This window comes from Cherax quadricarinatus, chromosome 44 (assembly GCF_038502225.1).
Source record: "Cherax quadricarinatus isolate ZL_2023a chromosome 44, ASM3850222v1, whole genome shotgun sequence".
NCBI lineage: Eukaryota > Metazoa > Arthropoda > Malacostraca > Decapoda > Parastacidae > Cherax > Cherax quadricarinatus.
Window position 1 is genome coordinate 2,927,061 of NC_091335.1, and position 16,624 is coordinate 2,943,684.

General features: G+C 46.4%; 1 protein-coding gene across 3 annotated transcripts in view; it reads left to right on the top strand.

Annotated features, from left to right (window-relative positions):
* Window positions 1–16,624, top strand: part of LOC128697584 (uncharacterized) — a 117,669-nt gene that overhangs the window by 45,527 nt on the left and 55,518 nt on the right. The window contains exon 1 of one of the 3 annotated variants that reach the window (XM_053789406.2): window positions 4,962–5,037. The exons of the other annotated variants lie outside the window; for them this stretch is intronic. Coding sequence (XP_053645381.1) covers window positions 5,022–5,037 — 16 coding nt within the window. The 5' untranslated portion in view covers window positions 4,962–5,021. Of the gene's footprint in view, window positions 1–4,961; window positions 5,038–16,624 lie in introns of those variants that run through there. 3 annotated transcript variants of the gene reach the window in all.

Below are 16,624 nucleotides of genomic sequence, written 5' to 3' on the forward strand. Positions count from 1 at the left end.
ACAAATGCCGCCAAATGCAAAGTCATGAAGATCGGGGAAGGGCAAAGAAGACCGCAGACGGAGTATAGGCTAGGTGGCCAAAGACTGCAAACCTCACTCAAGGAGAAAGATCTTGGGGTGAGTATAACACCGAGCATGTCTCCGGAAGCACACATAAACTAGATAACTGCTGCAGCATATGGGCGCCTGGCAAACCTGAGAACAGCGTTCCGATACCTTATTAAGGAATCGTTCAAGACACTGCACACCGTGTATGTCAGGCCCATACTGGAGTATGCAGCACCTGTTTGGAACCCACACTTGATCAAGCACGTCAAGAAATTAGAGAAAGTGCAAAGGTTTGCGACAAAGTTAGTTCCAGAGCTAAGGAAAATGTCCTATGAAGAAAGGTTAAGGGAAATCTGCCTGACGACACTGGAGGACAGGAGGGTTAGGGGAGACATGATAACGACATACAAAATACTGCGTGGAATAGACAAGGTGGACAGACAGGATGTTCCAGAGAGGAGACACAGAAACAAGGGGTCACAATTGGAAATTGAAGACCCAGATGAGTCAGAGGGATGTTAGGAAGTATTTCTTCAGGCATAGAGTAGTCAGGAAGTGGAATAGCCTAGCAAGTGAGGTAGTGGAGGCAGGAACCATACATAGCTTTAAGATGAGGTGTGATAAAGCTCATGGAGCAGGGAGAGAGAGGACCTAGTAGCACTCAGTGAAGAGGCGGGGCCAGGAGCTGAGTCTCGACCCCTGCAACCACAATTAGGTGAGTACAATTTAGTGAGTACAGAGCCTCCATATAACCTTCCCTGATATTTCGCTCTGTCTGGACTCGAGGTCCTGAGGCGGGAAATACCAATAATGTAGAAGATACCTTTTCCGACCATCAGGTACCTGTGTGTACCATCATGTACCTGTGTACCATCATGTATCTGTGTGTACCATCATGTACCTGTGTGTACCATCATGTACCTGTGTGTACAATCATGTACCTTTGTGTACCATCATGTACCTGTGTGTACCATCATGTACCTGTGTGTACCATCATGTACCTGTGTGTACCATCATGTACCTGTGTGTACCATCATGTACCTGTGTGTACCATCATGTACCTGTGTGTACCATCATGTACCTGTGTGTACCATCATGTACCTGTGTGTACCACCATATACCTGTGTGTATCATGTACCTGTGTGTATCATGTACCTGTGTGTACCATCATGTACCTGTGTGTAGCATCATGTGTCTGTGTGTACCATCATGTACCTGTGTGTACCATCGTGTACCCGTGTGTACCATCATGTACCCGTGTGTACCATCATGCACCTGTGTGTACCATCATGCACCTGTGTGTATCATCATGTACCTGTGTGTACCATCATGTACCTGTGTGTACCATCATGTACCTGTGTGTATCATGTACCTGTGTGTACCATCATGTACCCGTGTGTACCATCATGTACCCGTGTGTACCATCATGTACCTGTGTGTACCATCATGTACCTGTGTGTACCATCATGTACCTGTGTGTACCATCATGTACCTGTGTGTACCATCATGTACCTGTGTGTACCATCATGTACCCGTGTGTACCATCATGTACCCGTGTGTACCATCATGTACCTGTGTGTACCACCATATACCTGTGTGTACCATCATGTACCTGTGTGTACCACCATATACCTGTGTGTACCATCATGTATCTGTGTGTATCACCATGTACCTGTGTGCACCATGTACCTGTGTGTACCATCATGTACCTGTGTGTACCATCATGTACCTGTGTGTACCATCATATACCTGTGTGTACCATCATGTACCTGTGTGCACCACCATGTACCTGTGTGCACCATGTACCTGTGTGTACCATCATGTACCTGTGTGTACCATGTACCTGTGTGTACCATCATGTACCTGTGTGCACCACCATGTACCTGTGTGCACCACCATGTACCTGTGTGCATCATGTACCTGTGTGTACCACCATGTACCTGTGTGCACCATCATGTACCTGTGTGCACCACCATGTACCTGTGTGCACCACCATGTACCTGTGTGCACCACCATGTACCTGTGTGCACCACCATGTACCTGTGTGCACCACCATGTACCTGTGTGCACCACCATGTACCTGTGTGCACCACCATGCACCTGTGTGCACCACCATGCACCTGTGTGCACCACCATGTACCTGTGTGCACCACCATGTACCTGTGTGCGCCACAATGTACCTGTGTGCACCACAATATACCTGTGTGCACCACCATGTACCTGTGTGCACCACCATGTACCTGTGTGCACCACCATGTTCCTGTGTGCACCACCATGTTCCTGTGTGCACCACCATGTACCTGTGTGCACCACCATGTTCCTGTGTGCACCACCATGTGCCTATGTGTACCATTCTCATGTCATCGTAATGTCCACCGATGGTTCCAAGTCTTCTGACGGCGTCGGATTCGTAACGGTGCTTCCGGACAGCGTCGTACGAGGGCATGTATTATCCTCGGCTTGCATTTTTACAGCTGAATTGTGTGCCATTCTTGTAGCACTTATCCGTATTGTATCTATGCCTATGTCACCATTTGTGACATTTGTAGTAGTTTGACTCCCTTAGTGTTTTATAGGCTATAAGAAAATTTGATACACCTCATCCTCTGGTTCTTCATGTCTAACTTTGGTTACGCCTTATCTCTAGCAAGCACAGATTTTTTTTTTTTTTGTTGGGTCCCCGGTCATGTTGACGTACAGGGCAATGAACAGGCAGACACTGTTGCGCGGTCAGCAGTACATGACCTCCCAGTTTCATAGAGAGGTGTTCCATTCAGACTATTTTGCTGTAATTGCTACCCACCTTCGCACCCGTTGGCAACACCGTTGGTCTGATCTGCTAAATAAATTGCACTCTGTTAAACAAAGTATAGGTTTCTGGCCGTCTTCTTGTCATCAGTGTCGAGGTTGGGAGACTACTCTCTCCCGTCTTCGCATCGGCCACACTCGTCTTACTCACGGGTATCTCATGGAGAGGCACCCTGTTTCACTCTGTGAGAATTGTCAGGTTCCAGTTGTCAGTAGTGTGCCACTGATTACTTGTATAGTATACTTAGATAATCCCAGCTATGTTATAGATGGGCTCCCTGGTTAGCTGTGACGTCACGAGCCCCTCACATGTGAGCAGCTAACACGATACAGTTTCTGTTAGCCATATTTCAATGGACTGCCCACTCTATCAACGAGCACTCAGAATTTACCTCCGTCGTCACCGCTCTACTGCCCTTACTTTGTCTTCCCTTCTTGCTGATGGATCCTCCTTTAACTAAGATTCTCTCGTTCACTTTTTGACAGCAAATGATTTACTGCACAAACTTTGATGATGATGCCTCTAACACTCCTCACAACCTTTTCTACTTCGCTCTCTTGCTACCCTCTACCCCTGCCCTCTCCACTGCCCCTCTGCACTGCATGACCTAATAATAATCCCTCTTTCTCTTTCTACCCAATATCTCTGCACCCTGTATGATCCTTGTAGGTTTAGCGCTTCTTTTTTACTATAATAATTCGAAAGGACTTGCCTAGTATGGGCTAGTAGGCCTGCTGCAGTGTTCATACATTCTTATGAGGTTAAGACACATGTGCAACAGTTGGGTGTCTTAATTGATGAAATGTTTCGCCTACACAGTAGGCTTCTTCAGTCATATACGAAAGGAGCAGTAGTAATGAAGAGTTCATCTCCCTGGAGCTGAACTCTTCTCCAGGCTGAGGGACTGACCACCTCAAATACTTTTTCTCCAAGGTTGATGGACTCTTTGCATCATCTTTATTTCATTACTACTGCTGCCTCTGTATTTGACTGAAGAAGCCTACTGTGTGGGCGAAACGCTTCACCAAGATACCCAACTGTTGTACATGTGTCTTGGTCTTCAGCTTGTTGGTATTTTATACTATTTTCAACCATACCCAATGGAAATAAGTCACTCAGTCTGACTTTTTTGGGTTATCCTAGGTTCTCTACACATATGCTGCTATGTATGATAATTCTATGTAACTGTATTTGTGTATACCTGAATAAACTTACTTACTTACTATGTTCTTGGTGTGTCATCGCGGGAGGGGGCGGGCAGGAGGGACATTGTTTTCCTTCGTGTTCTGTCACTGATAATAAAACTTACTTCGTCTGTCTGTCTGTCTCTCTCTCTCTCACACACACACACACACACACACACACACACACACACACACACACACACACACACACACACACACACATACATACACACACACACACACACACACACACACACACACACACACACACACACACACACACACACACACACACACACACACACACACACACACACACACACACACACACACATACATACACACACACACACACACACACACACACACACACACACACACACACACACACACACACATACATACACACACACACACACACACACACACACACACACACACACACACACACACACACACACACACATTCCTCAACTTTTCAGTGCTGTCAACAAAGACTTTTTTTTTTCAGTCACGTTCCTGATTGTTGATTCCTTGAAATTAGTGAAGGTTGGCTCCTGTCTGTGTTTACCTGCGGCCCTGGCCAGGTTAATGGCGGCCTTCTGATTGGCTGCCGGGTAGCACTGGTGAGTAAGAGGCTATCTAATTGACTGACTTATAGCTTCAGCTTGTAAGAGGCTCTCCGATTGGCTGAAGAGTAGCCTCGGTTTGTAAAATTCTTTGATTGGCTTACATGTAGCGTCAGTTTGTACGAGGCTCTCTGTTTGACTGACGGGGGCGCCTCAGCTTGTAAGCGGTTCTCTTACTGGCTGTTGGAGAACTTCAACTTGTAAGAGGTCTCTGATTGGCTGATGGAGAGACTCGGCTTTTAAGAAGCTCTCTGATAAAATTACACTAAACACAGGTAAACGTCTTGTGGTACAAGGTTGTTATAACAAGAAGATTGCAGCAGCCTGGTAGCTCAACACTACCAGGAGGAAATGCTGAAATATGCAGGTGTAGTAGAATGTTAAGAATATCAGTAGTGTATGGGAATGTAGGTACTGCTACTGGTACCAGGGTGTGACGTGGGTACTGGAACCAGGGTGTGACGTGGGTACTGGTACCAGGGTGTGACGTAGGTACTGGAACCAGGGTGTGACGTAGGTACTGGTACCAGGGTGTGACGTGGGTACTGGAACCAGGGTGTGACGTGGGTACTGGTACCAGGGTGTGACGTAGGTACTGGAACCAGGGTGTGACGTGGGTACTGGAACCAGGGTGTGACGTAGGTACTGGTACCAGGGTGTGACGTAGGTACTGGAACCAGGGTGTGACGTAGGTACTGGAACCAGGGTGTGACGTAGGTACTGGTACCAGGGTGTGAGGTGGGTACTGGTACCAGGGTGTGACGTGGGTAATGGAGCCAGAGTGTGAGGTGGGTACTGGAACTAGGGTGTGACGTAGGTACTGGTATCAGGGTGTGAGGTGGGTACCGGTATCAGGGTGTGAGGTGAGTACTGGTACCAGTGTGTGAGGTGGGTACTGGTACCAGTGTGTGAGGTGGGTACTGGTACCAGGGTGCGAGGTGGATACTGGTACCAGGGTGTGAGGCAGGTACTGGTACCAGGTTGTGAGGTGGATACTGGTACCAGGGTGTGAGGCGGGTACTGGTACCAGGGTGAGAGACGGGTACTGGTACCAGGGTGTGAGGCGGGTACTGGTACCAGGGTGTGAGGCGGGTACTGGTACCAGGGTGTGAGGTGGGTACTGGTACCAGGGTGTAACGTAGGTACTGGTACCAGGGTGTGAGGTGGGTACTGGTACCAGGGTGTGACGTAGGTACTGGTATTAGGGTGTGAGGTGGGTACCGGTATCAGGGTGTGAGGTGAGTACTGGTACCAGGGCGTGATGTTGGTACTGGTACCAGTGTGTGAGGTGGGTACTGGTACCAGGGTGCGAGGTGGGTACTGGTACCAGGGTGTGAGGTGGGTACTGGTACCAGGTTGTGAGGTGGGTACTGGTACCAGGGTGTGAGGTGGGTACTGGTACCAGGGTGTGAGGTGGGTACTGGTACCAGGGTGTGAGGTGGGTACTGGTACCAGGGTGTGAGGCGGGTACTGGTACCAGGGTGTGAGGCGGGTACTGGTACCAGGGTGTGAGGTGGGTACTGGTACCAGGGTGTGAGGTGGGTACTGGTACCAGGGTGTGAGGTGGGTACTGGTACCAGGGTGTGAGGTGGGTACTGGTACCAGGGTGTGAGGTGGGTACTGGCACCAGGGTGTGAGGTGGGTACTGGTACCAGGGTGTGATGTGGGTACTGGTACCAGGGTGTGAGGTGGGTACTGGTACCAGGGTGTGAGGTGGGTACTGGTACCAGGGTGTAAGGTGGGTACTGGTACCAGTGTGTGAGGTGGGTACTGGTACCAGGGTGCGAGGCGGGTACTGGTATCAGGTTGTGAGGTGGGTACTGGTACCAGGTTGTGAGGTGGGTACTGGTACCAGGGTGTGAGGTGGGTACTGGTACCAGGGTGTGAGGCGGGTACTGGTACCAGGGTGTGAGGCGGGTACTGGTACCAGGGTGTGAGGTGGGTACTGGTACCAGGGTGTGAGGTGGGTACTGGTACCAGGGTGTGAGGTTGGTACTGGTACCAGGGTGTTAGGTGGGTACTGGTACCAGGGTGAGGTGGGTACTGGTACCAGGGTGTTTACCTGGAGTTTACCTGGAGAGAGTTCCGGGGGTCAACGCCCCCGCGGCCCGGTCTGTGACCAGGCCTCCTGGTGGATCAGAGCCTGATCAACCAGGCTGTTGCTGCTGGCTGCACGCAAACCAACGTACGAGCCACAGCCCGGCTGATCCGGAACTGACTTTAGGTGCTTGTCCAGTGCCAGCTTGAAGACTGCCAGGGGTCTGTTGGTAATCCCCCTTATGTGTGCTGGGAGGCAGTTGAACAGTCTCGGGCCCCTGACACTTATTGTATGGTCTCTTAACGTGCTAGTGACACCCCTGCTTTTCATTGGGGGGATGGTGCATCGTCTGCCAAGTCTTTTGCTTTCGTAGTGAGTGATTTTCGTGTGCAAGTTCGGTACTAGTCCCTCTAGGATTTTCCAGGTGTATATAATCATGTAACTCTCCCTCCTGCGTTCCAGGGAATACAGGTTTAGGAACCTCAAGCGCTCCCAATAATTGAGGTGTTTTATCTCCGTTATGCGCGCCGTGAAAGTTCTCTGTACATTTTCTAGGTCGGCAATTTCACCTGCCTTGAAAGGTGCTGTTAGTGTGCAGCAATATTCCAGCCTAGATAGAACAAGTGACCTGAAGAGTGTCATCATGGGCTTGGCCTCCCTAGTTTTGAAGGTTCTCATTATCCATCCTGTCATTTTTCTAGCAGATGCGATTGATACAATGTTATGGTCCTTGAAGGTGAGATCCTCCGACATGATCACTCCCAGGTCTTTGACGTTGGTGTTTCGCTCTATTTTGTGGCCAGAATTTGTTTTGTACTCTGATGAAGATTTAATTTCCTCATGTTTACCATATCTGAGTAATTGAAATTTCTCATCGTTGAACTTCATATTGTTTTCTGCAGCCCACTGAAAGATTTGGTTGATGTCCGCCTGGAGCTTTGCAGTGTCTGCAATGGAAGACACTGTCATGCAGATTCGGGTGTCATCTGCAAAGGAAGACACGGTGCTGTGGCTGACATCCTTGTCTATGTCGGATATGAGGATGAGGAACAAGATGGGAGCGAGTACTGTGCCTTGTGGAACAGAGCTTTTCACCGTAGCTGCCTCGGACTTTGCTCTGTTGACGACTACTCTCTGTGTTCTGTTAGTGAGGAAATTATAGATCCATCGACCGACTTTTCCTGTTATTCCTTTAGCACGCATTTTGTGCGCTATTACGCCATGGTCACACTTGTCGAAGGCTTTTGCAAAGTCTGTATATATTACATCTGCATTCTTTTTGTCTTCTAGTGCATTTAGGACCTTGTCGTAGTGATCCAATAGTTGAGACAGACAGGAGCGACCTGTTCTAAACCCATGTTGCCCTGGGTTGTGTAACTGTTGGGTTTCTAGATGGGTGGTGATCTTGCTTCTTAGGACCCTTTCAAAGATTTTTATGATATGGGATGTTAGTGCTATTGGTCTGTAGTTCTTTGCTGTTGCTTTACTGTCCCCTTTGTGGAGTGGGGCTATGTCTGTTGTTTTTAGTAACTGTGGGACGACCCCCGTGTCCATGCTCCCTCTCCATAGGATGGAAAAGGCTCGTGATAGGGGCTTCTTGCAGTTCTTGATGAACACAGAGTTCCATGAGTCTGGCCCTGGGGCAGAGTGCATGGGCATGTCATTTATCGCCTGTTCGAAGTCATTTGGCGTCAGGATAACATCGGATAGGCTTGTGTTAATCAAATTTTGTGGCTCTCTCATAAAAAAATCATTTTGATCTTCGACTCTCAGTCTGGTTAGCGGCTTGCTAAAAACTGAGTCATATTGGGACTTGAGTAGCTCACTCATTTCCTTGCTGTCATCTGTGTAGGACCCATCTTGTTTAAGTAGGGGCCCAATACTGGACGTTGTTCTCGATTTTAATTTGGCATAGGAGAAGAAATACTTTGGGTTTCTTTCGATTTCATTTATGGCTTTTAGTTCTTCCCGCGATTCCTGACTCCTAAAGGATTCTTTTAGCTTAAGTTCGATGCTTGCTATTTCTCTGACCAGTGTCTCCCTACGCATTTCAGATATATTGACCTCTTTTAGCCGCTCTGTTATTCTTTTCCGTCGCCTGTAAAGGGAGCGCCTGTCTCTTTCTATTTTACATCTACTCCTCCTTTTTCTTAGAGGAATAAGCCTTGTGCATACATCGAGTGCCACCGAGTTAATCTGTTCTAGGCATAAGTTGGGGTCTGTGTTGCTTAGTATATCTTCCCAGCTTATATCGGTTAGGACTTGGTTTACTTGGTCCCACTTTATGTTTTTGTTATTGAAGTTGAATTTGGTGAATGCTCCCTCGTGACTAATCTCATTTTGTCGGTCTGGGGCTCCGCGCATACATGTCTGAACCTCAATTATGTTGTGATCTGAGTATATTGTTTTTGATATGGTGACATTTCTTATCAGATCATCATTGTTAGTGAAGATGAGGTCTAGTGTATTCTCCAGTCTAGTAGGTTCTATTATTTGCTGGTTTAAATTGAATTTTGTGCAGAGATTTAAAAGCTCGCGTGAGTGTGAGTTTTCATCAGAGCTGCCTCCTGGTGTTATTACTGCAACAATATTATTTGCTATACTCCTCCATTTTAGGTGCCTTAAGTTGAAATCCCCCAGGAGCAAGATGTTGGGTGCAGGAGCTGGAAGATTTTCCAGACAGTGGTCAATTTTTAACAGCTGTTCCTGGAATTGCTGGGATGTTGCATCCGGAGGCTTGTAGACTACCACAATGACTAGGTTTTGGTTCTCGACCTTTACTGCTAAAACTTCCACTACATCATTTGAGGCATTTAACAGTTCTGTGCAAACAAGTGACTCTGCAATGTACAGGCCAACCCCCCCCCCCTTTTGCCTGTTCACTCTGTCACATCTGTATAGGTTGTAACCTGGGATCCATATTTCGTTGTCCAAGTGATCCTTTATGTGGGTCTCAGTGAAAGCCGCGAACATTGCCTTTGCCTCTGCAAGCAGTCCACGGATGAAAGGTATTTTGTTGTTTGTTGCTGGCTTTAGACCCTGTATATTTGCAAAGAAGAATGCTATCGGACTGGTGGTATTGTTGCTACTGGGGGGGGGATTTTTTTTCCGGCATTAGTATCTGTATCTGTTGGTTTGGAGTGGAGGCCATCGACTGTGGTTCCACTCCAGGAATGACTGGATTTGGTGTACGATTTCTGAGGTGGGTACTGGTACCAGGGTGTAAGGTGGTTACTGGTACCAGGGTGTGAGGTGGGTACTGGTACCAGGGTGTGAGGTGGGTACTGGTACCAGGGTGTAAGGTGGTTACTGGTACCAGGGTGTGAGGTGGGTACTGGTACCAGGGTGTGAGGTGGGTACTGGTACCAGGGTGTAAGGTGGGTACTGGTACCAGGGTGTAAGGTGGGTACTGGTACCAGGGTGTGAGGTGGGTACTGGTACCAGGGTGTAAGGTGGGTACTGGTACCAGGGTGTGAGGTGGGTACTGGTACCAGGGTGTGAGGTGGGTACTGGTACCAGGGTGTAAGGTGGGTACTGGTACCAGGGTGTAAGGTGGGTACTGGTACCAGGGTGTGAGGTGGGTACTGGTACCAGGGTGTGAGGTGGGTACTGGTACCAGGGTGTGAGGTGGGTACTGGTACCAGGGTGTGAGGTGGGTACTGGTACCAGGGTGTGAGGTGGGTACTGGTACCAGGGTGTGAGGTGGGTACTGGTACCAGGGTGTGAGGTGGGTTTACTTAACTCGACTCAAGTGTTGAATTATTTTCGTCAGTGAGCCTTGGAACATCACTTTTGTACTCCCACCTCCCTCCTGTCCTCTTCCCTCCTCCCCTTCTGGAGACTCCCCAGCCTCTTCTTATTCTCTTTCTCTCTCTCTCTCTCTCTCTCTCTCTCTCTCTCTCTCTCTCTCTCTCTCTCTCTCTCTCTCTCTCTCTTTCTCAAAATTCAAAATTCAAAGTTTATTCTCTATAAGGATTACAATGCTGAGTTTACAGAAATTTGGTTATTGTTTGGTTTACATGTAGTAAAATTGTGATTACAGAGTGTACCACTAGAACGCTTAGCATGGCTAGGCATTTCTGGCATACTTAGTTTTATTCTTAATTGTAAAATATTACAAATTATGAGGTAAGTTGGTATTATGGCTAAGTGACTAAATACTAGTTTGTGAGTTTAGCAATGTGAATGCTTTTGTTTTGGCACAGTACATAGTTTCAGTATTGGAGTATCACAGGATTCATTATTTTAGGACTGAGATTAATATTTCTGTTTATGGTCAAATGAGTGAGTGTAAGTGTGAACCACCAGGTGGTATTCGTGTAGTTAGTTGACGGGGTGTATCAGGGAGATAAGATGTTTTCTAATGGTAGTTTTGAAGGTGATGAATGTGTCTGCTGTTCTAGAGTTCTCAGGTAGGGTATTCCAGATTTTAGGGCCTTTGACATACATTGAATTTTTGTAAAGGTTTAGTCAGACACGGGGAATGTCGTAGAGATGTTTGTGTCTGGTGTTATGCCTGTGGGTTCTGTCACAACTATCAAGAAAGCGTTTTAGGTCAAGGTTGATATTAGAGTTTAAGGCCCTGTAGATATAGATTGCACAGTAGTAAGTGTGGATGTACTGAACTGGGAGTAAGTTTAGATCTATGAAGAGTGGGGGGGTGTGTTGCCAGGGATGGGATTTAGTGATTATTCTTACTGCAGCTTTTTGTTGGGTTATTATTGGCTTTAGGTGTGTTGCTGCAGTTGATCCCCAAGCACAAATAGCATAGGTGAGGTATGGATAAATAAGTGAGTGGTATAGTGTGAGAAGGGCATTTTGCGGCACGTAGTATCGTATCTTGGAGAGGTTAAAGTCTCCTGCATTTACTGAACAGTTTAAAAATTCTCACATCAGTTGGTATCATGTCCTTTTCTGTTGTTAAACTGATAAAGTTCGTTCAGAAGAAAACTTTCTCTACAATAACGTTTTGTTCTTACGTTCTGAGTGTGTCAAGCAGTGTTCATGACAACTGTAAGATCCTGGGTGGTGATCTGAGTGTGTCAAGCAGTGTTCATGACAACTGTAAGATCCTGGGTGATGAACTGAGAGTGTCAAGCAGTGTTCATGACAACTGTAAGATGATGATCTGAGAGTGTCAAGCAGTGTTCATGACAACTGTAAGAAGTGCTGTAAGATCCTGGGTGGTGATCTGAGTGTGTCAAGCAGTGTTCATGACAACTGTAAGATCCTGGGTGATGATCTGAGAGTGTCAAGCAGTGTTCATGACAACTGTAAGATCCTGGGTGGTGATCTGAGTGTGTCAAGCAGTGTTCATGACAACTGTAAGATCCTGGGTGATGAACTGAGAGTGTCAAGCAGTGTTCATGACAACTGTAAGATCCTGGGTGATGATCTGAGAGTGTCAAGCAGTGTTCATGACAACTGTAAGATCCTGGGTGATGATCTGAGAGTGTCAAGCAGTGTTCATGACAACTGTAAGATCCTGGGTGGTGATCTGAGAGTGTCAAGCAGTGTTCATGACAACTGTAAGATCCTGGGTGATGATCTGAGAGTGTCAAGCAGTGTTCATGACAACTGTAAGATCCTGGGTGGTGATCTGAGAGTGTCAAGCAGTGTTCATGACAACTGTAAGATCCTGGGTGATGATCTGAGAGTGTCAAGCAGTGTTCATGACAACTGTAAGATCCTGGGTGATGATCTGAGAGTGTCAAGCAGTGTTCATGACAACTGTAAGATCCTGGGTGATGATCTGAGAGTGTCAAGCAGTGTTCATGACAACTGTAAGATCCTGGGTGGTGATCTGAGAGTGTCAAGCAGTGTTCATGACAACTGGAAGATCCTGGGTGATGATCTGAGAGTGTCAAGCAGTGTTCATGACAACTGTAAGATCCTGGGTGATGATCTGAGTGTCAAGCAGTGTTCATGACAACTGTAAGATCCTGAGTGATGAACGGAGTGTCAGGCAGTGTTCATGACAACTGTAAGATCCTGGATGGTGAACGAAGTGTGTCAGGCAGTGTTCATGATTGTAAGATCCTGGGTGGTGAACTGAGAGTATCAGGCAGTGTTATGCTGCAAGTGAAATTGCAGATCTGGAGAATATACAGAGAACTTTTACTGCACATATAAGCACAATAAAGCATCAAAATTACTGGGAACGGTTGAAGTCCTTGACTTGTACTCCTTGGAACGCAGGCGAGAAAGATACATAATATACATTTGGAAAATCTTAGAGGGACTGGTCCCAAATCTGCACACGAAAATCATTCCCCCGTGAAAGCAAAAGACTTGACAGGAGATGCAACATCTCCCCAATAAAAAGCAGGGGTGACATGAGTACGCTAAGAGACAACACAGTAAGTGTCAGGGGCCCAAGACTGTTCAACTGTTCAAGAGGGATTACCAACAGACCCCTGGCTGTTTTTGACTTAAATTTTTTTTATATAAAACGGCTTCTCTTCTTGGTAACTTGTTCTTCACATTTTGGTATTGATACCTGAGGCATACCAGAAGACGACATCGGGGGTCAGTGCCCCCTCGACCGGGGCCATCTTGAATCATGGGAAAAAGTATATAAAGTTTTTTATTTTTACAGCTGCTTTGGTATTGCTGTTCGTTATAACGTGTGCATACAAAACTTAGACAAATTTATGATGGTGAGTGAGGATATCGTCAACAGTGAGGATATCGTCAATAATGAGGATATCGTCAAACACCTCAGAATATTGGTTGTTTAGTTCGTGTTAAGCGCTAAACCTATGTGGGTCATTCAGTGCAAGACGTGATGGAGGCTTGATCCTCCTGCTGAGTGCTAGACAGACGCACTTTCTGTTTGTACTTCCCATATGGCCAGTACCTTACATACACGCACGCAAGTATTGTATGTCATACCATTGCTTATCTCAGACAGTTTTAGGCTGCAAGTTGGTGAATGATGTGCTCTATCTCAGCGAGTTATATCATTTATCAAATAAATTTGATATACGCTGATCTACATGACACTTAACACGGATGTTTCCTGAAAGATACATCGGTAAGTCAGTCCCGGAGATGAGGTGAGGTATGCGGCTGAGACAGAGATCACACAGCAACAAGGGGCCAAGTACACTACCTTATACGATAGCACCAAGTGGCTTAAGCATTCCCTTAAAAGATTGTCCATGTAAGTAGAGCCAGAGATTCCTGTTGCTTATTGTGTTGCCAAGTGGTCGTGGTGCCATGCCTAGTCGAAGGAACTAGCAACATATAGAGCAAATATCCAGATGAACTTAGATTCATGTATTGGCTTGTGCCATATCATCCATACATATTGTCAAAGCAATACATTGAAGTGGTAGACATGTGAGAGGATGTGCAAAATATGCCATGTGAAAAGCAGAGGAGCTATAATCACAAAGATCACTGTTAACTTGTGTTGTCTAAGACTCTTCAACCAGCTGCCAACACATATAAGAAATATTGTCAGAAAAGTAGAATTTTGAAGAGGAATCCTCCTGGGTTATTAATCCTTCTGAGTTATTAATTCTCCTGGGTTATTAATCCTTCTGAGTTATTAATTCTCCTGGGTTATTAATCCTTCTGAGTTATTAATTCTCCTGGGTTATTAATCCTTCTGAGTTATTAATTCTCCTGGGTTATTAATCCTTCTGAGTTATTAATTCTCCTGGGTTATTAATCCTTCTGAGTTATTAATTCTCCTGGGTTATTAATCCTTCTGAGTTATTAATTCTCCTGGGTTATTAATCCTTCTGAGTTATTAATTCTCCTGGGTTATTAATCCTTCTGAGTTATTAATTCTCCTGGGTTTTAATCCTTCTGAGTTATTAATCCTCCTGGGTTACTAATCCTCCTGGGTTACTAATCCTCCTGGGTTATTAATCCTCCTGGGTTACTAATCCTCCTGGGTTACTAATCCTCCTGGGTTACTAATCCTCCTGGGTTATTAATCCTCCTGGGTTACTAATCCTCCTGGGTTATTAATCCTTCTGGGTTATTAATCCTTCTGGGTTATTAATCCTCCTGGGTTATTAATCCTTCTGGATCATTTCATGGAAACTAAAAGCTCTTAAGTGGTGGTTATAAAGTTTAACAAGAATAACAATCACACAGACTGTCTTAATAATCACTCTGTTGTTCGGAACTTGTTATCCTTAGTAGTGAGTTTATTCTGTGTGTTGTGTGGTGGAGCTCACGACGGGGAGGTGGGGGTCACGACGGGGAGGTGGGGGTCACGACGGGGAGGTGGGGGTCACGACGGGGAGGTGGGGGTCAGGTTACGGTGGAACATAAACAACGTTTATAGTTTTTTACTGCTCGTCAAATATCTTGCAGCTTAACTTGAACTTGAAACCCTCTACCAACAATGGGGTTCCGGGGTACTTTTTGTGCCTAAGAAAAGAAATATCGATTGGGTTTAATCAATCCCTTCATTTTCTGGTCTTAAATTTCAACACTATTGGTAGTTATAAGTCTATGAACCCTAGGCTATGAACAGAAACTTTTACGAGGAACCAACACAGGACGTGAACTCTTGAGAATCACACAGTCTTGGAAGTGATATTTCAAACACTTGGTAATATACATGGCTCCTGAATCTTCTTATCTGCCTATTAGCACACACTGTTCTCTCCAACAACCATATGTATCAACAATGTCCAACCTTAAACTGATTCTGTGACCCACGAGTGTTTGTGATGGTAGTGTTGTGAATACTGGGTGATGTTAGGGTGATTACTGGGTGATGTGGTGATTACTGGGTGATGTTGTGATTACTGGGTGATGTGGTGATTACTGGGTGATGTGGTGATTACTGGGTGATGTGGTGATTACTGAGTGATGTTGTGGTGATTACTGGGTGATGTTATGATGATTGCTGGCTGGAATACTGCTGTAAATTAACATCTCCGTTCAAAGCAGGTGAAATTTCAGATCTAGAGAGTGTACAGAGATCCTTTACTGCACGTATAAGTTATGTCAAGCACCTTAACTACTGGGAACGCTTGGAAGCACTTGACTTGTACTCGTTGGAACGCAGGAGAGATTTATTATAATCTACACTTGGAAAATCCTGGAAGTAATGGTCCCGAATCTGCACAAAGAAATCACTCCCTACGAAAGTAAAAGACTGGGCAGGCGATGCAAAATACCCCCAGTTAAAGGTAGAGGCGCCATTGGTACACTAAGGAAACACCATAAGTGTCCGGGGCCCAAGACTGTTCAACAGCCTCCCACAAAGCATAAGGGGAATTACCAATAAACCCCTGGCTGCCTTCAAGACCCCTGGCTTCCTTCAAGACCCCTGGCTGCCTTCAAGACCCCTGGCTGCCTTCAAGACCCCTGGCTTCCTTCAAGACCCCTGGCTGCCTTCGAGAGAGAGCTGGACAGATACCTAAAGTCAGTGCCGGATCAGCCGGGCTGTGGTTCGTACGTTGGACTGCGTGCGGCCAGCAGTAACAGCCTGCCTGGTCGTGGACCGGGCCGCGGGGGCGTTGATCCCCGGAATAATCTCCAGGTAGGTAGACTCCAGGTATGTTATGCTGATGGTTACCTGGAGGAGGTTACCTGGAGATTATTCCGGGGATCAACGCCCCCGCGGCCCGGTCCATGACCAGGCCTCCCGATGGATCAGGGCCTGATCAACTAGGATGTTACTGCTGGCAGCACGAATGTACAGTTTTTCACACTGATGAATTTACGAGGTATAACAGTTGTTAACTTGTCTCAGCTGTTAACTTGTCTCAGTTAACTTGTCTCAGCTGTTAACTTGCCTCAGTTGTTAACTTGCCTTAGCTGAGAAGTTCATCTCATCTAAGATATCCTTCACTCTCCCAGGATGCTACCTACAACAAGTGATTGACTCTAAGGTATCCTGGTGTTGCTAGGTGAGCAGATTTAAATTCGTCTGCCCTCGCTC